This window comes from Bactrocera dorsalis, chromosome 5, assembly GCF_023373825.1.
Source record: "Bactrocera dorsalis isolate Fly_Bdor chromosome 5, ASM2337382v1, whole genome shotgun sequence".
Taxonomy (NCBI): Eukaryota; Metazoa; Arthropoda; class Insecta; order Diptera; family Tephritidae; genus Bactrocera; species Bactrocera dorsalis.
The window spans coordinates 21,951,248-21,979,186 of record NC_064307.1 but is presented as its reverse complement, the minus strand read 5'-3'; the positions used below and the strand labels follow the sequence as shown (position 1 = coordinate 21,979,186).

At 34.8% G+C, this 27,939-nt stretch overlaps 1 protein-coding gene across 1 annotated transcript; it reads left to right on the top strand.

Annotated features, from left to right (window-relative positions):
- The first annotated feature begins 3,219 nt into the window (after positions 1-3,219).
- Positions 3,220-27,338, top strand: LOC105230088 (prostaglandin E2 receptor EP2 subtype). The gene is made up of 5 exons (XM_049457614.1): positions 3,220-4,070; positions 23,571-23,787; positions 24,015-24,207; positions 26,153-26,442; positions 26,576-27,338. Exons 1-5 carry the CDS (start codon positions 3,817-3,819, stop codon positions 26,744-26,746), a joined length of 1,125 nt encoding a protein of 374 aa, XP_049313571.1. The 5' UTR covers positions 3,220-3,816; the 3' UTR covers positions 26,747-27,338.
- Positions 27,339-27,939: the final 601 nt, after the last annotated feature.

Sequence of the window (27,939 nt, the reverse complement as noted above, 5' to 3'; positions counted from 1 at the left end):
GGGAATAAAAAGAAGGCATTCGGTCCCAAGTCAGGACAACAGGATAGATCACTTATCAAATTGATGTTTTGAGTACTCAAAGAAGCATTGGTGTCAGTCGAAGTGTGAAAGCTCGCATTGTCGTGATGAAGATGAACCATCTTCCACGGTTAGTTTTCCTAATTTCTTCAAAAACAACTGCCAAATGAATGGTCTAAAACAGTTAACCATGTGCTTGCAAGCGCTTTGTGCGCGAACAACTTTTGTTGGAATCGGCTCATCTTGAAACACCCATACAGTCGACTGCTGTTTACTTTCGGGCGCGTAAATCCACTATTCCTCACCTATCACGATGTCATAGACGCGTTTCGAAGGACGCCTATCGTATTTTTTTAACCTTATTCTCGAACAATCGATACGAGCCTTTTTTTTGAGCGATTGACAAATTGTGTGGGATCCAACCTGAACACATATTTTACATTCAAATGTTCATGTCCCACTAATGCCCAAAACAATTGTCTCAATCGCACGATAGCTCACATGACGATCTTGCAAACATCAGTTTGCCAACAGTACCAAAAATTTCCGGAACAACAACTGATTTTGGACAACCTTCACGAAATTTGTCTAGGAGTAATCTACGATCCCGATTGAATTCACTATATCTTCGATAAACACTGGACCTTGATGGAGCTTCATTGCCAAAAACTGAATTTAGAAGAATATTTTAAGTTAGTGTAAACTACACAAGTAGGGCTTGTATATCAAACGTTCTGAGTATGCCTAACATCAAAAATGTCAAACTGTTTGACGAAGTTGTAATTTTCTAGTTTTGCCAAATCCTGAAATATGAAAGACAACCTAAGTATAGTGATAAAAAGGCAAAAATTATCCACGTTATGCTATTATTTAAAAAAAACTGAATCTAATTCTATTGGATAGCTCAATTTTCCATTAAAATTTTTGTTTCTTATCCTATATACGAGTAATAGCCAAGGCATTCGTCTAAAGTGACTGACAATAAAGCCAGTCTTTAAAATTTAGCTACAAAGATTTGAGTCCAATATAAAATCGGAGCTGAAATGGCCATCGAAAGAACATTTATCGATAAAGCTATTCAATCAACTATGAATACAAGCCCATTGCCCTAGCGAAAAGTCAACGATAGGCAAAAAAGACCCGATTTGTATAAGTAAGGGTTCTAATTTAGTTACTAAAGCACGACTTACCGTTACTATATGCTCTTCGTTGACATAATACTTAACTGAACTCTTATCTTACTTCCCAATACTGGCGTTGGCGGTTAACATTACTTGCAGGTAACTGAAGATAATTCATTAAAATTTATAAACAATTGTTCTCGCGTTTTTTAGAAGGTTAAGGTTTTCTCTTTCGGTAAAGGCTTGAGATACAATCGCCTTCGGGATCTTACACATAGAAACTCTTATTCAAACATATGTCTATATACTTGTAGACTATCGGAATTCCCAGTATGAAAGATCACTTTCATTTGAACTGCCTAAAGGAAAGTGTTGGGCTAATTTATTTTAAGCCCTAAATGAACTCGTTAGCTCTTCATAGAGATTAAAGAAATATAACTTTCTTCAATTCAGCAGAGTTTGAAGAGTTGCGAATCGAACAATCAACTGGTACAAATACAACAGACTGGTATAATCAAATTAAATTCGAGTAAGAAGCGACTATATCACTTGAATGTGTTAGCCACATATTTCATTGTGTTGATTTGACTTTTTGACAAAAGCACAGAACTCATAGCAAACAGAGTTGTTGCGAATGGAAGCACACTAATACTAACTCAGACAAACAACTTTATGTTTTATGTAGACATTTTTCACAATTCAATAAGGAAACTATGGTTACATCTATTTCAAACAGGTACTTTAGATACCAACTGAATGTATGTTTTAAATTAAGAATAATTAAATATGTACGGCAAGTATTCGAAGCAAAATAGTTGCTTGTGGCGCAGAAAAAAGCAAATTGTCTTCTGCAAATATTAAATGATGAAAGACACTTGATCCTATTCTTCGTATTGGCTTCCATCGACGATTTGAACTGAAGCATTTTTGATGACAATTAAAAAATTTTAGAATGTCAGCCCAAGGATAAGTACATATATACTCTTATGTATAGAATATATGTACATATTTATGATATCTCCTTTGTTGTTGCTCCCTACGAAATTATGGCAGGTAATGAGAAAGTTAATAATAAGTAGACTTTGAGTTTTAACTTGACAAATTAAAGCAGGAAAACTTGTTTGAAGTATGTTTTGAACAAAAATAAGAAAAAATGGTAGCTTTGGTTACACAGAAGATTTAATAGCCTTCACAAATACAAAAAATTGCTTACAAGAACTTGATTCCGATTATGCAGTTTGTATGGCAGCTATATGCTATAGTTTACCGATCTTAACGATTTGTTCAGAGATTGTATCATTGGCTTAAATAATAACTCTTGCCAAATTTCGTGATGATAACTCGTCAAATGAAAAAGCTGTCCATACAAGCACTTGATTCCGATCGTTCACTTTGTATGACAGCTATGTGCTATAGTGGCCCGATAACGACGATTCCGACAAATGAGCAACTTTTTGGAGAAAAAGGAACGTATCAAAAATTTCAGAGCGATATCTCAAAAACTAAAATACGGGTTTGTGCTTATATATCCGGATAGTTAGTCAAACATAGCTTAATCGACTCAGCTTGTCAGGCTAATCATTTAGATATAAATTGCATAGGGTTTCTGACATTTTCATTTCCGTAATATACCTTGTTCAGGGTATAAAAACAGAAAAATGTACATAAATCAAGAAAAAATGCACCTCTCCTCTTACAAACCATTTTTCATTAGGCAAACAATCCGACACCACGTAGGACACAAGTTCAGGGAATACCTCACAACGCTTCCGTCAAAAGCAGAGACAAAGCTAATGAATCAATGATTACACACACACACACTTCAGGGCTGCAACTGACGCCTTCACGCTGTGAAGCCACGCCGCAAGCTTCCGCAGCTACTTCACTTATTACAAAGCTGCCGCGCAATGTTGTTGCTCTTCTCCTTATGGTATTATCAGCATTTATAAACATCTCCGCGGCATCAAGTGGCTCTGTAGACGCCATTTCTGCTGGCATCGCTGCCGCCGCGTTGCGGTTAACGCTGACCTTAGCTCCAGCAGCGCCGGCGCTGCCACCGGCAAGTGAAATATTCCAGTGGCACACGCTCCGATAGTACGCCACGAGCCGCGTAAACGATTGGTTGTAAACAATTTCAAGTGCGCATAACACCGCACAGTACGACATAGCAGAGCACGGCGAGCAAGCGACCGGCGTTTGTGTTTTGAATGTGTTTGTGCAAACTTTAAATTTTCAACTGAAATTTAATTCATAAAATGAGTTGAAATTATAGGCAATTGGAAGGTTGGAAAGTTGCATTGAAGAACTATATGGACAATACACATATGTACATAAATACATATACATATGGAGTGTGTGTCTACAGAGCTTCCGTTTAAAAAATCAGCCGGTAAATTGAAATTTGAAAGTTGTTTCCTCAAGTTTGTTCAATGAAGCTGCACAAATGCCGTAACGGTGTATTTTTAAATGGAATAAATTTAGAAAATATTTTTTCTAAACAACATCAAATATTTGTGTGAAATTCCTACAAAAACAAAATATGCAAAACGCAACCACAAATAACAGTGAATTCAAAGTGTTTTGCCTTTGTGTTGGGGTAGCAAATTCCTGCAACTTCCGCTGAAAAGTTCAACGATTCATAAACGTAGAAATTAAATTAATAAATATAGCAAAAATCATGGCTAATATTAGCGTTTCAACTTTGATCTCCTTCGATTCGGCGGAAACCACAACAAGTGATTTCATCGCGAATTTCAGCTCAACCGCAGCACCAAGCATCATCGAGCAGTCACTGGCGTTATATCATAATCGGCACCGCTTCTTATTCAGCGGCATTGTGCTGCTGCTCGGCGTTATTGGCAACTCCTTGGCGCTGGCGATTTTGGCGCGCAAAAAGGCGACGAAGAACAGCAAATATACGTTGTTGTTGCGGTAAGTTTATAGTTAAAGAAAATGAAAGTGAAGAATCGTTGAAAATTGTTGCTCTTATATATATTAGATACATATTACTCCTCCAGTGAACCATCAAACTGTTTAGGAATAAGACGTAAAGCATCACATTTATCAAGTTTTTGAAATTTTGTTCTAACATAAGGCATATATCTGCCGCAGGATCAGCCTTTCTTCCATAAATATGTAAATCAAATCGTTATTGACAATGTATTTTGAACTAGGAGCTTGGTATAAGTTTTTAACTAGTATAAGACTAGTACATTTATAAACAAAATCTGATAAACCTGATTTTTTTCGATTTCCGACAAAACTTGTAGAGAAAGTTATATAGCAATGTTGTAGGTAATGAAAAGATCTACAACATTTGTTTACAGACTCTTTTCGTATAACCTCAAAATTTATGTGAAAAAATCACATAACCCAGTTTTTGTGTTTTTTATTTTTATCTTGAAAAAAAAAATTTTTTTTTCATGAAATTTAGTGTAACATTCCTATATTTCAAGCACACAGTATTTTTTTAATTTAAACAATTTATTTTTTTTCCTTATACTGACCTAACAACGGAAAAAAATCCAATTTTTAATCAAAAAATCTCTAAACAAAATTTAAAATTTTTTAAAATTAGAGTAGGTCTTAAGTTTGCTAAAATCTCTTCTTTCTGTTAGTATTAAAAAATATATATTATTATGATAAATTTGCTCAGAAACCGCAAAAAATGTACGATCGTCCAGCACGGCGTATGAGTAATATTTCTAAGTAATAATTTTGCATGGATGTCGCTGCTGGATTTTTGGAAATATGAATAATGAAGTATGTCAGTACGTTTAATTTTAGAAATATTTCTTTACAAATATATGTTATCAATATTAACACTTTTTGCTCAGAAAGAGAATTTACTCAGCGAAAGGCAGTTCATATGAGTAATACTATTTGAGGAAAAAATTTTATCTTAAAAAAATACAAACAAAATATGATTTTAAAATGATGATAAACATGAAACTCATGCTGAAAAATGATGATGCCAATTAATATTAAAAAATTTTTGATTTTTTCAAATTCTTATATGGAAAGCATATAAACACTTATACGAGGAGAAAGAGCGCCCAATCAAATTCACATTGACACCACCTGTAACACTGTCAATATCTTTTCGCCCTCCTATTTACCTCTTAAGCTGCCACAAGTAGATACAAAAGTTTGTTTATTTTCTATATCATAAAATCTACTTTACTTTAGTATTAAGTATGAGTCATATTTATGCTACAAGCATATTATATGAGGGCTCATGCGGGATACAAGTTTGGACAGTTTAATTATCTTTGCTAATTCCTTACACAAAAATATTACCTAACCTGCACCTCAGCTCGCAAAATAACTTTATGGCCAGAATATGAACCACAAACTTTGCACTGTCGTGTCCTCTTATCATCTTATTCATATATGTATATATATGTACATATGTCTCTTTGTTTGCCACTGTTGCTCTTTTTTCAGCATCAATGAATCCACGAAGTATGTGTAGTGCTTGTAAATAATACAAGCTTACTTTCATTGTCCACTGCTGGTTATTGCTTCATTCTTTTCACAAATATGTCTACTTTGCTTCTCTTGACCTGTGTCCTTCTGAATTTTATATTAGTAATTTGTTAACCATTCTACCGGTGAATGACACTCAGAAAATAAACCTTTCTCAAGTTTAAGAGCCTTCGGGAAAATAAAGTGCAGACAATATTGTTTACATTTTTAAATTCAACAAATAAGTTTGTATGTGAATAATGTTATCATAAATAAACTTACTTTAGGTAGCTCTTAGATATAAATGTAGAGGCGAGAATGTTTTTCAAATTTAAGATATGCTCTGTTCATTAATTTGAGTAGCGGACGAACGACGCTGTTGAAATCTATCATATTCGCTTTTTATGCTTTAAAAAATATATCTTGCGATATTTCATGATATATGTATATATATGATTAGGTTCATAGGTTTATTAGTAAAGACCAACCAAGTAGTTTAATGGTGTTAAATAACAACTTCTGGTGGTCAGTCAATGTCACAATTTCTTGAAATAATCGAATCTCCAAACTTTTTCCAATATAATTCGATTGTTGAATGCGCTGTGTGGGAAGTAGCTCCGCTTGTTGGAATCAGATTTTGTCAAAACCAACTTCTTTCAATTGCGGTGATAAAAAGTTGGTTATCATCGATCTACACCGCTCTCCATTGACAGTAACGGTGTCACCAGCTTCATATTGAAAGATGTACGGACCGATGTTTTCATCAGATCAAAAACCACTGAACTGTGGAGCAATATTTTCATTACTTTGAGTAGTTCTTTGTCTAATTGACTCTTGAGCATTTTGTAAAGAAAATGTACGCTCGAAATTTGCAACAATTCGACGAAATGCCAGTAGAGACCATCAAATGGCAATACGAATAGAGCACGAAAAGTTGCAATTGGAGAACGAGTAAAACTAAAATGACTAGTACGGTATACAGTCTGAGTTCCATTTTCAGTGAGAGTTTGTAAAGCTCTGTGAGACTCCGAAAAATTTATTTATATATTGTATACTACATATATGTATATATGTATATGTTTTATTAGAAGTTCCCTTTCCCCATGTATGGTCCAAAATATTTGCTTAAAAAGACTGTATTTAAAAATCACTGAATGTATAACATAACACGTGTACCATATTACAAAGACTTGGCAATCTTAAGCTTTTTCAGCGAAAAATTTCATAGTTTTTATTAATTGTTTTATCATATACCAGACAGAGTATTCCATACGTTTATGTACATATTTACTCGATGTCTTACGAGGTATGACAATTAAGTAATGACACTGATTCCATAAAAACCGTATATTTGAAAATTATTCTACAACTCTGCCATCCCCTTCAAAGTAGTCCCCTTGGGCAGCTATACAGCGATTCCAGCGCGTTTTCCATGCTTCGTAACATTTCTGGAACGCTTCGACTGGGATGTCCGCGAGTACCCTCGTCACGGCTGCCTGGTGTCCGTAAACGACTCAAAATGGGTCCTTTGACCACCGATTTTGTTTTAGGAAACAAAAAAAGTCACAGGGTGACATGTCGGGCGAATAAGGCGGCTGTTGCAACATGGCGATCCCTTTAGAGGCCAAATACTGGGATACGCTGAGGGCGGTGTGGCACGGCGTGTTGTCGTGATGAAGGATCCAGTTACGAGCGATGTCTGGGCGCACCCTGTTGACTCGTTTTCGCAATCTTTCGAGTACTTGGCAATAGTAGACTTGATTCACAGTTTTCCCCGGTGGAACGAATTCTTTGTGGACGATTCCACGGCTATCAACAAAAGCAATAATCATCGTTTTCCCCTTCGACTTGCTCATGCGAGTTTTTTTCGGGCGGGGCGCGCGCAGAGACAACCATTGTCAGATTTGGTGTTTGGTTTCCGGGTCTAAGAGCACTATCACCTTACACTCTTACAATTTTAGCGTACGTTTCCGAAGCTGTTTCGCCCAATCTGGCGCAAAATTTTATCGCGACGCGTTGCTCTTGATTTCGTTTTTTCATTTTCGTGACGAGCACTACAAACACACGTCTACTCAACTTGACGCAGCAGGCGAACTAAACAAGCTAGAGCGATGGTACATACATATATCAATGGAGAGGGGAGGGATGCCGGAAAAAGAGAAAGGGAATTTCAAGGTCACAGGTTTACCACAAGCGCGGCAATAAAATCAGTCTCATTACTTAATTGTCAAACCTCGTATATTTTGGTTCCATTTTGTAAAATAATCCAAAATTTTACAAATAAAATAAAATTTTCAGTTGAAAAATTTGCTCATCGATCGTTAGCTGCTAGCCGGTCTATTTAATTTAATAGCTTGTCAGAAAAAGGTCACGTTTTTAATATTTTCGTTGTTGTTGTAATATACATACACATATCTATGTTTTCCAATGTACGAGTTTTCTTAATGAACACTAAACGCTACACTCTACACGCTACTACTTGCATGCAATTGAACTCGAGCATGAGATTTCGTACTAAAATTCTTTTATTTTTATGTCAATTATATCTTTACATATACATATACAAGTACTGGTATTAGGGCTACCTTTTTTTTTAATTTTTTTTTTAGATTTATGACTACCAGAAATGTAACCTAAAACTCAGCTAAGTTTCAGGAATTTGCTTTTGTACATACAATGTTATTCCAAATGTGAGTTTTTCTAAATATTATAAACATATAATTTTAATAAAAGCATGGTAATGCTTAATTCAATTTTCCATACTCTTCTTATAAATTGTAATAAGCCTCAGCTGGGCCTCACTGATCTTCAGTACCTTCAGAGAATTTGATGTTTTGCCAGTATGCATGCAGAATTGTTGAGTCTGCAGCTACGATGTCAATTATCTCTTTTTCGACCTCTACTCGAAGCCGTTTTGCAAACCATCCAGGTCTTTTGATACTACTCTATCACTGACATACCCAAAACATATCCACAACACACCCAAAACATTAACCAAATTGTGTTGCCTCGATCCATAAGAGCTACTGAGATCCTCTGCGACTCTTCTTTCCATTCACTTTTTCGGTGTTATGAGAGTTGGGTGAACGAATCGCATTAGGACTCTTTTCGATGATTTCACTATCTTCACTGCCTTGTGCCACTCAAATACTTGTGTTCGTGGTAAAGTAGACCTCGAAAAACACTTTAGCTTTAAAGACTCTTTAGCCGTTGAAAATACAAAATTCCAAGCAAACCAGTCTTTCATTATTTTTCAAGGAAAAATCGCCAGACAAACATTTTGCGTCGTAAACAAAGAGCTGTCAAACATACAATACTTGAAAAATGAAGGTCAAAACTCATACGAACATAATAAAAGGAATAACTTATCAAATAAAAGTTCATCGATTTGGTTTGGGCACGCGGTATAATTGAACTAGTCCAGCCAAAGTTTATCTTGATTGCATATTGAAATGTTGCTCTACGGAAAACCCGCAATATGTGAACTTTAAATTATAATTTATATCTTTAATAAAAACTATTTTAGATGCTGATATAACTAAAAATAACCTATAACACCTACACGTATATCACTTAACTATGACTTCAATGGGCCGTTTATCAACGCTTTTCAGTGTTCCTTATTTATCGTTTATGGTTTTGTTAGTAAGTTTTTAACATTTCAGCAGCAGATTTGTTGTACTAAGTAATTCCACAAAGAGGCCTCCTTGGAGTTGCCAATATGAACGCTTTTCTCCATCAAATATTGTATATTATATATGTACATGCTCGTATATACTTACCTACCTACCTACTACAAACATATATACATATGTACATACTTGTATAAGTGAGCAGAAATCGTATTAAATGCTGCCAAAAGTTAATTCTCTTATTTACTTTTGATTGAAAACTCAGTGGGAAGCAAGTGAAGCAGAGGAAAAATCAAAGGAAGCAGAAGATACACAAATAAAAAAACATTTTTCATCTTTTACGCATTTAAAAGATGTTGACTTTATTGCGTAGCTTTCAACTTACTTATATTTTAGATATTTTTTTTTACTAACTGTTTAGTAATAATTTAATTTAAATAGCTTGTACTTAGTCGAGCACTTTTATACTAAAAACACATTAGAAAAGACCGGGGAATTCCTTCAGCTGTTGGCAAAACTTTATAAAGAAGGAACCATTTCGAGATTCCCTACCTTTTTAAAGAAAAAAACTTAAATACTTCAAATTTAATGGGGAGTGTTAATTATTATTCATATATTATGCTAATTATTGTACAAAAGAACAATCTTTGGCATTTATTTTTTGAAGGTTCTCTCTTTTAAATATTGCCCACGGCTACGTCTCAGATAATCCATCAGTTGAGATCCGGTCGAGCATTTCGATTGGTGGCAACACAAAACAGATTTTGAAACTGGGAAATTCTTACTATCATTTTCGGCTTCAGTAACCCAAAATTAGCACGAGACTGTCTCCAACATCACAAATAAGCAAAATGGCTGCAAACTATTGTAATCAGTGAACAGAAAAATAAGAGAAAACTCTTAGAAAAGTGCAGAAGAATGTTGACGGTTTTATGAATTGTGTTTAAAATGGTCAAGCACTGTTCTACCGAAACGCCAGACCGGCAGACGAGTGGAACAAAATATTTCATTAGTATCAATAACACGGTCGCCATGGTCTACTGGCTTTAATGGGTAGCAAGTATTCAATTATCCAATTCTTTATTGACCCCATGAGGAGGAAAATTTTAAATTATGTTCGCAAAGTAACATTTATTTCCCATATACATAGGTATTGCAGCTGGCTAACAACTACTTGTGGGCTCGATGCGACCCTCATTTGATGACCATCAGAAAGCACATTGAAAGCATTTTAGTGCACAAACTCTTACATACATATCTATAACAATGTCTCATATTGTAAATTGTCTATTTTGTACGGAAATAACTTCTTGTGCTTTCATCACTTCAATGTCCAATTTAAATTGACGATTTGTTTTTATTTTTTAAATAAAATAAGTAAAAGATTTCTAACGAACTTGGCGACTTGTGAGCTTATCACAGCCGCTGGTGTTTGGTTTGCCACTTGGGTACAATAACTCCGTTCAGCTAGGTTGCTTATTTACATATATATCTTTATAACTTCCGCCAATATACATACTATAAGGCTTGCTTAGGTGTTTGTATGTTTATAATCTCCTTTTCTTTGACAAGCTTTTGCCAAAAGCGTAACGTTTTGCAATTGACAGCAAAGTATTTTTTGCTACGTCTTACATTTTTCTACTTTCTTCTTGCATATTTATGTCAATGCCATCAATTTCAATTTGGTTTTTCCTCATTTATGTCGCATATTCATCATGATATGCTGTCTAACAGTCCTTCCTGCATAAAGTTCATCATACGCAGTGGCTGGCAAACGGTTTAGTGCTTCTTTGCAAACATATTTATAAGCTATATTATGAAAATATATACATATATATTTCTAAAAGCGCAATGATTTTCATGCATTTGCTTTCAACATCTACAACTCGCTAATCTGAAGTGTGAATTGCTCTGATTGGCACGTGAAAATCGTGATTGAATTAACCTAACACATTCGACATTCACTCATCCATTTAAGCAATAAGTCAATAGTCGAAGAAGTTATCGCTTTTCGTGTACCGAATGTTACCTTGTGTACTTGGTTCAAGTGTATCGAATTGTGTTTACGCAGTAAAATGTCACTAGCATATTCCCCATAGTGTGGCCAGTGCTAGACCACAATAAAATATTCATTGCTCGAGGTTCGATGACGCTCCGGTAAGAGTTTAATGTAATCTGTGCAACTTAAAGATGGTAAAATAAGATGTGTAAGGTAATGTTTAAAGAAGGTATGGCTTTTCAGAAGTAAAGAAATAAAAAATAATAAAATTATGTTCACACTATTTTTTAAGAACAAATATGTATTTCTTTCTTTCTTTTGCTTATTATAATGTTCAATTATTACAAGAGAGAGAATTATTGTTCCAGCAGTTCAATCACGCCGTCTGATGTTGTCGAGTATAAATCAATAGTTCATAATACATATATTCTAATATAGATACAATGTGAGCAAGCCAGCATTCGTAGTATGTAGTTTTAATTTATAGTTTTAGGTTACAGTTGTAGTTTGTATTTTGTAGCAGCAATTACCAATCGATGCGAATTTCATAAAGGCATTGCATCATTTGCTATTCAATTCGAGCTAGCTCAGCAATTAAAAGCATAAAAAGTTCAAAAGTTCATATCTGATCCTGAGAAAGCCATCTCACTTTCAGGATTTCACTTGGACAGCTTAGAATACAGGTCCTTATAGATCGACAAAGTGTTTAGAGCCTCCAGCTCTGAACTTACTTCTTATCAGTCAATATTAAACAATTCTGATACTTCAGTTAAACCTCTACTTGGATCTTTGCGTATGTCCTTGATCCGAAAAAGAACAACTGAGTATTTATACAAGATGGATAATCCCTACTTTTCGGGAAAAACGAATTTGTACTGTTCATAGAAAGACCCTGAACGTTATCGGTATCCGCGATGTTAGGTTATACTGACCGGCTATGACACTATACATATAGACCTATTAGTCCTTAGTAATCCCTGATGGAGGTTCATTTTATTTCGAGGTGAAGTATTCGTCACACAGGACGTCACCTTTTTGGCGAACTTTAAAAGAGACTTGATATCTACGTTTGATACTTCGTCCAGACCTTTGAACTCCGAAACTCCTAGATAATTGAGACGAGTTCTAGATAGTGCTGGACAAAGGCATAGGAGGTGTTCCAGCATCTCTCTCATGTAAAATTCTCTGCAATTTCTGCTTGTATCGTTATCGATTATGTTCATCCGGATCGCAAGTGATGTCAGTAAGGTGTGACCTGGGAAGAATTCAGCAGCCGTCCGGCAATCCGCGAGGTAACTCAAGAACAAATTGATGAATACCTTAAGCTCGTAAGGTTCTCGATAACCTAATTATTATACTATTAGGTTGTCAAATATTTCCGTTTCCTTCTTTGAAAGGTCTTGACATAACTTATAAAACGACGTTATGTATGAATAGTTTAGATATTGCGGTCAACAGTTATAGACGAGTTCACTAACGCCGGAATTTGAGCAATTTTCCCTTCGTTAAAGGCAAATCCGCTAGAGAAACGTTCCGTGAGATCAATGGTGTTTTAGAGGATTCAACGATTCAGAGTGGTTGAAAACGACACCATGAATAAGCCAAACGGCGGAAGACCTGGGACGACGAATACCGATCAAATCATAAAAAACATCGAGTTAGACTGGCATGTGGCATCTCGTGACGTCGCCCAGAAGCTTGATGGACGGAACGAACTCCAATTTTTTCTGTGTGTTTGGTGGGATTTGGAAGGGAGCTGCTCCCATATGGTCAGACGCCTAATTCTACCATCTACTGCGAACAACTTCATCGCTTGAAGCAAGCGATCGACCAGAAGCGTCCATAATTGGCCAACAGGAATGGTGTAGTGTTCCACCAGGACAACACCAGACTCTTCGTTGATGACTCCTCAGAAGCTACGGGAGCTCGGATGAGAGGAGATAGCCCGGACATAGTGCCAAGTGATTCTCCTGTTATTGTTTATGGCGAACGCCCTTGTTGGTGTAAAGTTGAACTCAAAAGAGGCTTGTGAAAAGTGGCTTCTAGTAGGGGGCTATTATGAAGTTGCCGTCTGGATGGAAACAGATTATCGAACGAAACGGCGCATATTTGAACTAAATCCGATCACTGTAACACTTTTTATGAAACTTTGAATAAAGAGTAAGAAAGCGGAAGGGATATTTGATAACATCATATTATCATTCATTAAAAGCAGTAAATGTATCTGTCTGATATTTCTAGGAGGAGAAATGCGTTTTGTACTATACTATGGTGATGCCTGTTAGGAAAAAAATAGACATACGTTCTCTGTGGCCTTATAAGAATAAATCTATTGTTTTTGTTTATAGGTTGGTATTAATCTAAGGATTTGGAGAAAAATTAATTTTTTTCCAAATTGTATGATTTTGGATTTAATTTTTACCACAAATTCGCTTGAAAAAATTAGTTGTACTCAGAAAAAAATCCTTCAATCAATCACGAGGTCATCTCATTCAGAATAGTTGTGAAAAATTTCAATAAGACCATTTATTAGTTTCTGAGAAATCGTTAACATCGATTTTGAAAAACACTAACAAAGATTGAAGCAGCCGACTCGTCTAGTCCCACGAAACTTCTTAAAGTAATAATTTGTTTCGAAATTTATTTGTCTGCCAATAATGATAAACATTTCTTCACCATATAAAAATCGGTTATATGTACGTGGTCTTACTTTTCCTTAAACTAAATCATCTATTTTAATTTAACTTATTTACATATTTAAACGAGGGATATTTCCATAATTATATGTTTCTGAAAAACGAATATGTTTTTAAGAAATAACTTCACGAATTAGATTTCCCTTAGGGAGAGATTATTTTTTCAATAAAATGTTTTTATGTTTAATTTTAATTAAATTTAAGAAAAAAATATTAACAAATTAACTGACTGATTTGCATAAAGAATTTCTCCATACACAAATTCCTCTTATCCAATGAGAACTTACTAAAAACACTAGAACTTATCTAAATCTAACTATGACACCATGTTGTTTGAATAATCATGTGTTCATTCATCGTTTTGCAAATGACGTTTCAAAGATTATATGTATTTTTGTGTCTCGAGTGAGCATGCTTAACAGCTCTTAATGTAAAAATTCCTGCTTATAGATATTCAAGAAATTCCCTTAACAATTGAGAATGTTAATACAAGCTTTACACATTGTGGAGAGCAATCAAGTATCCTCGTGCAGTTAAGTAATGACGTGCGAACACTTATTGAATTGCGATTTAGCAAGCACTCAAGAGTTAGAAGTATTTTATGCGATTAATTGTTGAGCTTATTAGTGTCACTTATGTTTTTTATATTCTTTACAAGTTGCACAAGAGATAATTCACCTAACGTTTGTTTATATAACCGAAAGCTAATCGACATATAGATGTAACGGGTGATCCAAGTAGAGATGCTTTTTTCAAGTTTTTTTCTGTTATTTTTGTTCAGTACTGTTAATCATTTCATCATGGAAAGAATTACGACTGAACAACGCAAATCGTTCAACTGTATTACGAAAATTCACGTTCTGTAAAGAATGTGTTTCTAACATACATACATATATAGTAGAACGTCCTGGCGAGTTTTACGTCCAGATCTTAAAATGAAAGCGCACAAAATACAGTTTGTAAGAACTGGAGTTAGCCGACCTTCCCAAGCGACGTCTCCCTGCTATATGGGCTGGTGAAAAGTTGAGACCAATTTCTTGCTCAATGGGTATGTAAATTGCCATATCTCGCCAGTATCTGAATTCGTTTGAGCCAAATTTGGTCCCAAGTGCAGTCAGAACAAGCGGATCTCAGAGATGTTGCTCATAAAAATACAAACAAAATACTTTCTTTGACCTCACCCCTTATTCCAAAATATAACATATACATTTGAAACTCTGGCATGGCTAGGCGGTTTCAAAAGCAGACTATTCTAAATTCTGACGAAAAATTCTTTTTTTTTTATTAAATAAGAAGATGATAGGATGAAAATTCATACAAGATATGTGCTTTCTAGAAACCAACCACTTCAAAGAGTATTGTAAAGATTTCTATCGTCGTCATGGTCGTAACTGTCTGCAAAGGGTTTTAAAATAATCAACCTCTATTTTTAATTATTTCTTAAACTCATTTTCCGTGGTCAAGCTTCAAAATTACAAGTTTCGGCTCAAAAATTGTAGTATTTATAAACGCAAATCCGAAAAAAAATTTATTCGAAAAAGTACAAACTTATCTATTACACTGAACTGAAGTCCTGAGATAACGAATTGAATACAATAAATCCCAAAAGGTAACAAGAGCGTTCAATTGATATTATTACTGCATATGTTTCTATCATAGAGGGATTAAGAAAAATCAATGTACATACCCAGATTTGCAATGCTTCCAAAAGTCAAAAGCACACGTTCATTACCATACCTGTGAAACACACATTATACAATAAAAGTTTACATGTATTTATGACTGCATACATATACTCGTATGTAAGTATGGTAATGTCACACACTTGTAGACCAAAAATTAACAAAGTTGCTGTTCATTAATGAAAGCGTGTAATTCATATAAAATGAGGAGAATTAGCAAAGTCATTAATTGAGGCTCTGCATGCGGGATTTTATGCGAGTTATGGCTCACTTAAAGCAATTTCCACAAACATGTGGTACACTCATTAAAACTATTTTATAGTCAATATTTTATATACATATAGTATGTATGTATAATTTAATGTCTGTGGATGATTAGAGCACAGCGAACCGCTATACGATTATATTAATATTGGGGACGAAATCAACTATGTGAAAGTCAATCCATTATCTGTGTTAAAATACAATTAATCAGATCATTCAATCTAGATATTGTCAGATACCATATTGCCTTCTGATTTAAGAAAAAATATTGAAAAATAAAATGGTCTATTATTTCGAAAATTTATAAACTGTTTCAAATACTAATACTTTTTTAAGAATATAGTATTTTTTGAAGAAATGTTTTACAAAATATTTGTGATTGACTTGTACTTTAAGATAAATAGATCACATTAAATAATGCTCTAGAAATATTACTCGCTTGATTATGATATCCTAACTACTTATCCATACATACTTGTACGCTTGACCTCCAGAATTGTCCTATGTTCGTAAATTAGGCTAAGCAGCAAATTGAAAATGATCCGGATTTTCATTTAAAACTCATTTTCAGCGATGGGGCTCATTTCTGGAACAATGGCTTTGTCAATAAGCAAAATATGCGTGATTGGTCAGGCAGCAATCCACACGAACTCCATGAGTTTCCATTGCATCCCGAAAAAATTACGGTTTGGTGCAGTGATGATCAAAACCGCCACGTTAATGTGAATGGGAATCGCTACCCCTCAATGATAACCGAATATTTGCCAACATGACGGCGCCACAAGCCACACAGCGAATGTCACGAAAAATCAAATTTGGTGAACGTGTTATCTCATGAAATGACCCAGCCAATTGGCCCCATCGGTCGTACGATTTGACTATGTCTATGTATGTCAACAAGCCAGCGACGATTGACCACCTTCGTACGAATATCGAACATGAAATGCATCAGCATCGGCCGATTTACACTTGAAAACCGTCGAAAATCGGGTTCAGCACCTGGACGTCTGTAATCGCGCCGGTGGTGGCCATGCAAACGCTCTTACTGAAAACTCCTTTACTATAGCACTGTGGTATTAAATATTCATCCAACAACACTTTCACTTTTTCCTGTAAGTATTCGAGAATGTTTGGTACTCAGCTACGTTGTGAAATATCTCATTAATCAAAATGTGTGGACTTGAACCATAAGAGATGTTGAGATCCTCTGCTATCTCTTGCAATTTAAATTGACCTGTCTGAGTCAAATTTAATCAGATAGTATAAGTGTATTTAAAAAACACGACAATGGTCCAATTCAGATTCGAAGCGTGTACAAAAGAGGCCTTCCTATTTCACTATAACAAATTTAAGTCTAATTTCAACCCTTTTTGAGTTACAGCAAGATTGTGATTAGTTTGGGAGTGCTGCGAAAGTATAAAAGCTGTGAAGAATTCTAGGACCAATTTTAAGTGGATCCTCGAAGTTCTGGTTCTAAGTTAATATATCAAAAATTATATCTAACGTAGTCAAGTTAAATATTTTTTATTCAAATAAATGATGGCAAATTTTTCGAGTTTCCATCACTCTATTTCTCCTTTTAGTAGTTAAAAAGGGAGTCGAAATTGTCCTTAAAGTTTAATTCAATTATTAAATGAGTTGAGCTATTATATTTGCAAGAAAAAGCACAAGACTGTGAACCAATTTGTTCATAACCAAACAGCCACTTCTTGCTTTATTTTGTATAGAGATTAAAATTGTAAGAAAGTTGCCAGAAAAGTACACATTAACACCGTAACAATATCTAGGTCAGGATTAGCCGAGCAAACAATTTCAAATGAGCCTTGAAGCAACGAATAAATGTATTGGCAACAATTTAGTGCCTACAAGTATCTTACTACCATTAAAGTAAGGTAGTAAAGAAAATAACAAAATTCCAGGAAGAAAGGTTTGAAGTGTTCCGCTAATTGCTTCTTATTTCTATTTTTTTGTATAGGCACGTGTAAGTAATCAATATCATTTGATTACTCATTACTAAAGTGATTTTGGTTTATGCTTCGCAAACTTTATGGAAAATTAAAAAAAATATTTGTTTTACAGATTTATTTAAATATTTTGCTGACTCTTCAAATATTATTATTAGCTTACTTGCGGCATTTTAGGAACTCCACTCTCTTGCTTTCTCTCTCGCTTACACTCTTTCTCGTTCAATCTCCTTTTGTTGATTTTATTAACCGAATGCTATCAAGCGAATTTTCTACCTACCGCACAAATGTGTATTCAATCAATTCATTTACATGTAAATACGCGTTAATGCAATAAAATTTTATGCATCGCCAACACACGCACTTGCCACTGATGATGAATTACCCGGCAATAAAACAATCGAAAACGGTTTTATTTGTAACTCATAATATGTAAATATACATGCTTATATATATACATTTTGGGCCGATAACAATCTCTTATAAATATGCCGCATATTGGGGTTGTAGGTTATTTTGCCAAAGGAAAAAATATAAAGTTTACATTTTCTATTTTTTTTTCAAAAACCGTAACAATGTTTACCAATTCTTTTTTTTCAATTTATTATTATTTTCTTTCGATTTTTTTACCAGAACCGTAAATAAGTACATTCATTATGAGAGATATTCCAATGACCGGAAGAGTTAATGAGCACTCTTATTGATAACTAATTCCTTGATTATCAAAGTATATTGAACATGCCACATTCAAATATATTTACGCACGTGCGTATATATGTACATACATATGTATTTACTCTAAATGTGTGTTCATACTCCCACACTTTTGTGAATATTTCTCTGTTGTACCAGCAAACGTTTATGTATGCAGGAAGTGGCATAAATTCAAGGTATAAAGTTTAGTACTCGTAATAAAAGAGCAATATATATGTATGTACACATTGTGTATGCATGTTTATATAAAGGCGTGTTTTTTGATACAAAAACATTTATGCTGTGTTGCATGGAATGCATATACACATACTCTCACTGGTGAGAAGTCACAGTTGTCGGCTTTCGGCAATTAAACATCAAAAGCATACAGGTGTAAACATATATAATACATAAATGCATACATATTTTCTGATATTTGTATGTACATAGTAGCATAGCAAGCTTTGACATATACATAGTATATAGTTAATTCTCCATTGTAACATTCTCAATAGTATGGAAGTTGAGGAAGTTTAAAGTTGAAATTTTTTAAAAAATTATTTCGAAGGCAGGAGACAAAATGGACAAGAAGGACATTTAATAAACTGTAAAGTAGCGAATGACAAAATTATATGTAGGTATGACTTTCAACTATTTCTCTTAACTTTAAGAGTATTTTTCTAAGGTCTCTTTTTTTATCGGCGAAAACACCGCTTACGCGCTTATAGCCGAGATAACAAAATCGCGCCGTTTCTTCTTTTCTCTATTAGGCGCCAATTCGAGGGGAGGTCTTCCTCTGCTTCCACCGGCGGGTACTGAATCGAAAACCTTCAAAGTTGTAGTGTTCTCTTCCATCCGGACGATATGACCTAGCCAGCGCAGCCGTTGACTCTTGATTCACTGAACTATATCAATTCTCAGTTTATCTCATACAGCTCGTCGTTCCATCAACCGCGGCATTCACTGTTGCCAATGCACAAGGGACCATAAATCTTCTGTAAACACTTTCTCTCGAACACTAATAAGGCCATCTCATCAGATAATGTCATTGCCCATGCCTCTACACTATATACTGGTAGCAGGACGGGAGACTTGTAGAGTTTGGTTTTTGTTCGTCGAGAGAAAACTTTATTGGAAAAATTGCCTACTTAGTCCAAAGAAGTACCTGTTAGCAAGAGTTATTCTGCGTTAGATTTCAAAGCCGATATTGTTATTGGTGCTGATATGTTGGTTCCAAGATAGACCAAATTATCTACGACTTCAAAGTTATGGCTGTCAACAGTGACATGTGAGCCAAGTCACGAATGCGATGATTGTTTGTTCGATGACAGGAGATATTTCTTCTTGACCTCGTTCACAGCTTGAATCATACGCAAAACTTTTTTAATACTATGACACGTTTAGAATATAATAAAAATGTAGGAGATAGAACCTTTGGGAGAGCAGCCCGTCAGACCAGACTGGTCTACTTCAATCTCTGTTCATGCTTTTCCAGAAACATCGTTTTCAAAGCCGATGCTGACGATTTCTCAGAAACTAGTGAAGCGAATTTATTTAAATTTTTTTTCGATAACAACTAATTTTTTCAAGGCAACATGTTTTAAAATTTATTCCTAAAATCAACCTATTTGTTTGGAACTTTGCCAATAATTGTCTAAAAGTTGTAGTAAATTAATTAATTTATTGAAAAAATGATAACAATAAACATTTTTTGCAATCGTCAAAACCCTCGTTCATATTTTAAGTAAACAAAGAAATATTATCAAATTTTGAAAAAAAATATTATATGAAAAATATTTTTTATCCATTCACGCTATCTCCTATGGCGTTAAGAAAAGATCCTTCACTACAGCTGTGATTCCTAAAACTCTATACTAGCAGACATTATCCAAATCTTGGGTCAAAAAAATTAAAATTTTACAAAATCAGCGCGTTTTAAAAAGTGGGATTCTACCCAAAACTTTGGTTGTTCTTTGGTTTGTTAAATTAGATTTATGATGAGACGGAAAGCTAGTAGGTCATTATGTAGGGAATTATATACAGAACATGAACTGAAAATTGTCGTGTCATGAAAAACTCATGTAAAGATAAACTGATTGAGCTGACCGAACTAAACGGCTTCGATTTACAAGACTGTAAGTCAAAAACTATTTGAGATATCGATTTAAAATGTTGGTGTGATATTTTCAAAGGTATGTAAATGAAATATGAAAATTATTTTTTTTAAATTTCACAAAATGTCTATAATGTTTGTGAGTATATCTCTTATATAGTAATAATTCTTAATTCTTTTTACCATGAAATGCTGGCACAATTATTAAATTTTTGCTGAAAAATGGTAAAATAAGGAAGCACATTAAACTCTTAAGTTTTAAAAGAGCTTAAAATTAAAAAAATTTAAGAATGTTTGCCACCTGGCTTGAAATTTTAATTATGAGCAAGAAAAAACTTTAACGTCGGTTGCAGTGAAAATTTTATACAAGAAACTAGAGGACCCGCCTACGTTTTACTGTGGCTGTTACATAGGTAGTACTACTAATACCATCTATATGATTTCTATTAGTTAGATTATAAGTATTAGTTAAGGAGTAATCGCATTTTGATGAAGCAAAAAATGAATCTAAAAGCATTTTGTGCGTTAAGAAAGAATTGGTTTTTGGGGTAAAAATACTATTGAATTTGGGCTGTGCATCAGTAAAATCAATCGAGTCTAATCGATTGTCAGCCTGGTGGACTGCATATTACGAAACGGTTCTCAAGCGTGAAAAGACAAAAAAATCGGCTGGCAAGGTTAAGGCATCAGTCTTTTGGGATGCCCGTGGTATATTATTCATCGAATGATAAATGAACCAGTTTTAATTCATTGCATTGTGTATTTGATTGCAGTTCTATTCTACCATTTCCAATATTTAGCAATTTTTTATTTTTCAGGAAGGATCAGTTTGAAATTGTACGCATATGTATATGTATGTATGTATTCATCGTTCCCGTTTAGATATTGTATTGCTCTGTGCAATGCTTCGAAAAGATTTCTGTATATCTCAAATTTTTTATCAACACTTCAGTTGTGCCTCTATTTTTTTATGCCAGACCTTTTGCAATTTTAAATTGCTTGTGAAGATACCCCCTCCAATAGTTAGGAGGTATGAAAAAAATGTTATAGCCACCCATAGATTTTAAGGTTTGAATATTGGATACTTCTATGGTAGCGCCATCTATCGGTCAAACATTCCAAGATTAACAATTGATTAAAAATGAAAAAATAGTTTAAAAAACATTTTCCAGTGGACCAAATTGTAAATCTAAACCATTCTCCAATCTCCTTGAACATACACACAAAATATCATCAAAATGGGTTCATCCGTTTAGGAGCAGTTCAAATGCAAACACACGGTCAGAAACTTTATATATATAAAGATAAATTTTGTTCGGTCGGTTGGTATGACAGCTATGTGTAATTTTCGTCCGATCTGAACAATTTCTTCGGAGATTGTATCTATGATTTGGGCAAATAGCCATTGTTTTCCAATGTCAAGAATCAAAGTTTGAGCATGTAAACCGAAACACAAAAAAAAAACAACAAAATTTGCAAATGTTATTAGTCAAAAAGTAGTTTATTTTTAGACATAGAAATATTTTTTTGTTATATTTATAAACGGATCTGGAAAAGCATAGTCGGAAACATGAAAGTAATATTCATTCATAACAAAAATTGCAAACAACAGCAACAGACAGGGTAGATGTCAATGTCAAAAGTAACCAGGAAAATTATATCATCTTCGTTTTTTATGAGATCAGATTGAATTTGTAGCTTAAATCCATTACATTTACGCCATTCATATTTTATTCAAATGAATCATAAGCGGCTTTCCTTTGCATTTTGCGCATTGAAAAACGGTCTGAACTTTTGTATATACATATTTATGTGAGACGTTAGCGCTTTTGATGATAAGAAGCCAGTAAAAGAAACATTAATGTATTTAAGCTGTTAAGGCGCTATTTTATAGCCACGTGTATATATGTATGTACATAAACACACAAGTCATCGCTGAATTGTAATAAAAATTGACTGGAAATATTGAGCTATTTGCATATGTACATATCTATATTTAGAAGCATGCGTGTCTGAACGAGACATAAGTCAAGTAACATTCCGAATTTATATGTTTTCACCAAACGCATGCAAATATGTTTGCACATTAAACGAGCGTGAAAGTAGTAAAATTGTATCAGGCGGCGAACATTGAATGAAATAGGCAGAGATGTATGATATTTCAAGGCAGAAAGCCATTAAAAAAGCCTGGCAGTTTAAGGATTAAAAGTGCTTAAGACGTTACATGGGTTTCCACGGGAAAAAACAGTTTTTTTTTCAAAAAATTTTTTCTCATATAAAAAGTGAAACATTTTATTGGAAATTTTTATTGTTACAAACATACAATAGTGCATATATTAACAAAAAAATCTGATATTTTTGGAAACATATATTTCAAATTCGGTCATTGCGATGCCATTTACAGCGGCCCCTCCGAAAATAGAAGCACTCACGTTGGCAGGACGCCTTACAAGATTATCTGAAGGGGAAAAACACGAGTTTTAGTTAAAACCTTAACTTAGAGCTTGGACGAAGGAAAAATATTGAAATTAAAAATTGAAATTTCCCGCCTTTTTTTCAAATAGTTGAAAAAAAAATCTTCGTCCAAGTCTTTAAGAATTGTATCCCAAAGACCTGTATAAAATTTTATGAAGATTGGTTGAGTAGTTCTCGAGAAATCTTGTCAACCGACTTCAAAAACACAGTTTCGAGAATAACGCGGGAGGGATTTAAGAACGGCGCACTTAGCCTGGCTAGCCTCGAGCACATAAGTTCTCAAGGCTGTATCTCCGAAACTATTACTCGGATCTACTTGAAAATGTAGGACAATATTCTAGAGGTGTTGTAGAATTTAATTTGGCAATATTCGATTCTTTTAAACCCGTAAACTCATGTAATTCCTTAAGCAGCAATATCTAACTTCACACTCTTTCTTATTGCAGTTGCTTGGTGTCGAATAACCTTATCGGTCTGCTCGGCATATTAACAACGCTAATGCTTAAAATATATGTTCCCGAGGATGAGTTCAAGGCCTACGTCCGTTGGGATTGCACACTGAAAGTACTGTGTCGCTTCTTCGGACTCAGTTCCGGTTGCATTGCGGCAGTGATGGCGATTGAACGTTTTATGGCACTAGCTAGACCATTCATTTATCATAAGGTTCGTATGTCATCATATCACCATATCACAATATTTTTAAAACGATTTAAAGCCCAAAAATTTTATACCTTCTTAAAGCTTCAGTACTTCCGAAGTTTTTAGTAGCAAGCTTGTGTGCGGAATGTGTACAAAAATTATTACCCAATAATGTTTATAATCGAAACTTAATTCTTCTTATTGTCTAATTTTGTTTGCTCTTTCTCTTCTCCCATAACTGTACACTGCAGCATATCACGTACGCGCTTGTTCGTAAAACCATCAATATATTGGTGATTATTGCGGTTGTCGTCACGTTTTTGCCCTTCACAGGCTTTGGCGCCTACATCGATGAGAGTAATCCAACAAATCCGAAATGCTTGCGTTACCGCGATGCTGAGGGATTTTGGAATAAAACGTACTCCGTGTTGTTTATGTCTTTTGGTGAGTCTCTTCACTTGGCTTATTAAGAATACATAATTTTAAGATTTGTTTAAATGTCATGCTAATTTTTGGTATGTAAAAGTAATACTACATTTCGGTTAAGAAGCAGTTGTCTATAAGGACATCAGTTAAATAAAGTTTCCACAGGAAGTTAAGGCAAGAGCTATAATGAATGTGAAAGTAATACAGGCGAAACTCATACTTGTAAATTTAGGAGCAAGAGACACGTTTTTCACACGTGAATTTATTGCCTGGAAACCTCTAAACTGTTACCCCCAATATGAGTTTGGTTATCTTTCATCATTCTGCAAAGGAAACTGTTGACAAAAATGAATCGATGGAAGAAATGAAGAGTGTAGAATATGTAGGGAACTATTCTTTTTAGAAACCAAAACAAAAAGACAGTTTCGAAGATGTGAATCCGGTAGATATATCATTTGCTTGCTTTAGCAACAGAGAAGACTATTTGCAGATCGAACTCAATTATAGTTAACTGTTTTGGACGGAAGAATTGTGAGCAATAATATGTTAATAGACTGCTGGGCCCAAGAAAACTTTCAGAAAGTTTATACTTTTTGAACATAAAACATTAAAGATTATATAGCAGCTTGAAGGAACTGATGGTAAAAATAAGGAATGAATATAAATATTACTAAGACCAATCACAGATCGAATTCGATCAGAACGTAAATGTCATCGCCAATTTTTTTTGTTGACTTCGATATAAGAAGCAGTCTGATCTTTTCAGCCATTTTTATACTCTTGCAACATGTTGCTACAGAGATTTGTCCACCTAAAGGTTGTACGGTTTACGTGCAGTGATAATATTTTTATTTTTGGAAGGTGTAGCACCAACAGAAATTTACGAACGAATGTTAAAAATGTATAATGATTATTAACCTATAATCAGAACAGTAGAAAGATGGTTGCTGAATCTAAACGTGGTCGCACAAGCCTTGAAGACGATCCACGTGAAGGACGTCCAAAAAGCGCATCAACACCAGAAGTCAAATTCAAAATACATTGACTCAGAGAGATTTAATAGAGACTCTACACATCTCATTAAGCAGTGTGGGTTATACTTATTTTAAGTGAAATTTTGGATTCAGAAAGCTGTGTGCACAATGGGTGCCGCATTCGTTAACAATGCACCAAAAATACATTCGAATGCGACCTTCTCAGCAACATTTGGAGCATTTTAAAAAGGATAAAGTGAATTTTGTGCGTCGAGTCATCGCTATGGATGAGACTTGGGTCTATCACCATGATCCTAAATCAAAACAAGAGGCGAAAGAGTGGTGTGAACCTGGTTGTTGGGCTTCGAAACGAGTTCGTGTCCGAAAATCGGCCAAAAAGGTTATGGCATGAGTTTTTTGGGATGCGAGAGGAATTTTGTTTCTGGATTACTTGCAAACTGGTAAAACAATTAATTCAAAATATTATTGCAACCTTTTGGACCAGTTGAAGAATAAAATTTGTGAAAAAAGACGCGGTTTGTAGAAGAAAAAAATCATTTTTCATCAGGACAATGCACCATGCCACAAGAGCTTTTTGACAATGGCTAAAATCCATGAATTTAAGTTCGGATTGTTAGAGCATCCACCTGTTTCACCAGATTTGGTCTCTAGCGACTTTCAGTTGTTTCCATAACTCAAAAAATTTATGCGTGTGAGAAAGTACGGTGTCACCTTCTCTAATCATAAAAAATCTCTTTTTAGTACACATCAAATATCATGGTAATGCACTGTATGTAAATTTTTAGTATCAGCAGTTACAATAACATTTGATAAATTCGCATTCAATTGCTCTACCCACACAATAAATATCAATAATTAGAAATCAATACGAATTGCCACTTTATTTGATAAGCGATAGACCTCGCGCTTGCTCCCCAACTAATCCGCCAATTGTCTGTTGGTTTTTTTTATTTCTTTACACACTGCAGGCACCCTTTTGTGCGTCGTAATTGTTGCTTGTAATTTGTTCGTGATGCGTGCTCTGTGTGTAATCAGCCGCAAGCGTGCCAGCAAACGTCACATCCACTACGACACGCTGCAACGTGAGAAGGGCAGCATACAGTGGATCGAAGGCAAATCGAGCAGCAGCGGCTCGTCACTGTATCACCGCAGCAATAGTGGCACCATGACAGCCAATACGTCCCCCGATGAGATTAAATTCGCCAAACTGATGGCGTTCCTCAGCATCTCTTTCGTGATCTGTTGGATGCCGCAAATGGTAAGTGTGCGCCGTGCGTCGGGTGCCTTGAGCGCGCTCAATTGAATAAACAACCATTGACCTCAATGTAGCAATTAAAATGTGTCTTACATACTTGTCTTACATTTTTTTTATTTTTTCTTATGCTTCACAGATTGCCATACCCATGGCTATTCTACCGAATCGTGTGCCGAAGGCGCATCCTTTCTTCATTTTGGCCGATGTGCTGACGGCATTGAATTTCACCTTCGACCCGTACATCTACGTGATAAGCCGCACCAAACAGTCCCACCTAATGGGTTGCATTAAGGACTGTCGCTGCTAGCTGTAATGGTCACAAACTGAAGAACTGAGGGGATGAGGAGTTTGGTGGCGTTTTGTCTACTCGAAAACTTACACTCTAAGTTAAAGTGATTGAGATTTTACATTAAACATGATACTCAGCTACTGAATCCTATAAGGATCTACTACAAGGTTTTATATACACAAACATACATACATACATATATTGTACATATAATTTTATATATAAATACTACGAAAAAATTCGATGAACAAACCGAAAAAGCAGCTTCAAGCTTTTAAAATATGTAAAGATTTGTAATAACTGTTAGGAAAGCTTGCACCGCTGGCGGTGTAACTCGCACTTTCTACCATATTTTGAGTTGCTTTGAGCACAAAAGCCCTTTTTATTGAAATTGTATTTAAATATTTTTTTTTGAATTTTAATTACCAAGTCGTGGCTGGCAATTTTTATTACTGTTGCTTATTTTTCTATAAGAAAATGTAACAAACATATTTAAGTATTAAAAAATATTTGATTAGAGTATACTTGTATAGCAGACGAAACTTGATTTTTGCTAGTTTGTAAAATTTAAATGTATTTGAAATAAAAATGCTTGTATTTATGTACCTAAGTATACATATGCTTTGGAAGTGTATACAAATAAAGTTTTATTTTTAAGGAAATAATTGTTTTATTTCAACTTAAGATCAAACGGCGGTCGGTACTGTATGTTGAGCTAAAAAAGCAAGTATACTACTTTGAGTAAAATATAATAAGACTTTGGTCACAATTTTGAAATTTTAAGTCGTGACCATCAAAGTAATTCCAATTGACCCCAATATACTTGTGCCAACGTTTCGTCCAATCCTCGATACAGTTGTTAAAATTAAGCTCCGGAATAGCCTCGAATGTGCGTAGCGATTCACGGTGAATGTCTTCAATTGACTGAAAACGGTTCCCCCGGAGCGGTCCTAAAATTTGCTGAATAGCCACGCAGCAAAATAACTTCGCATAATACTTCAACAGTATTTCAGTTTGGCTGATCGGAAGGAATTCGGAGTGCATCATACCTCCACAATCGAAGAAAACTGTCAACATTATATTGATTTTAGACTTGCCTTGACGTGGTTTTTTGGCGTCGATTCACCTTTGCTACGATATTCCGCCGATGGATCGTCTGTTTTCGTTTCGTAAGCATATATCCAAGACTCACCGCCAGTAACAGCATGTTT

Coding starts and splice junctions, on each gene's coding strand:
- LOC105230088 (XM_049457614.1), top strand. CDS start 3,817: ATGGCTAATATTAGCGTTTCAACTTTGATCTCCTTCGATTCGGCGGAA. Junction 24,208..26,152: donor CGTGTTGTTTATGTCTTTTG/GTGAGTCTCTTC, acceptor TACACACTGCAG/GCACCCTTTTGTGCGTCGTA. Junction 26,443..26,575: donor TCTGTTGGATGCCGCAAATG/GTAAGTGTGCGC, acceptor TATGCTTCACAG/ATTGCCATACCCATGGCTAT.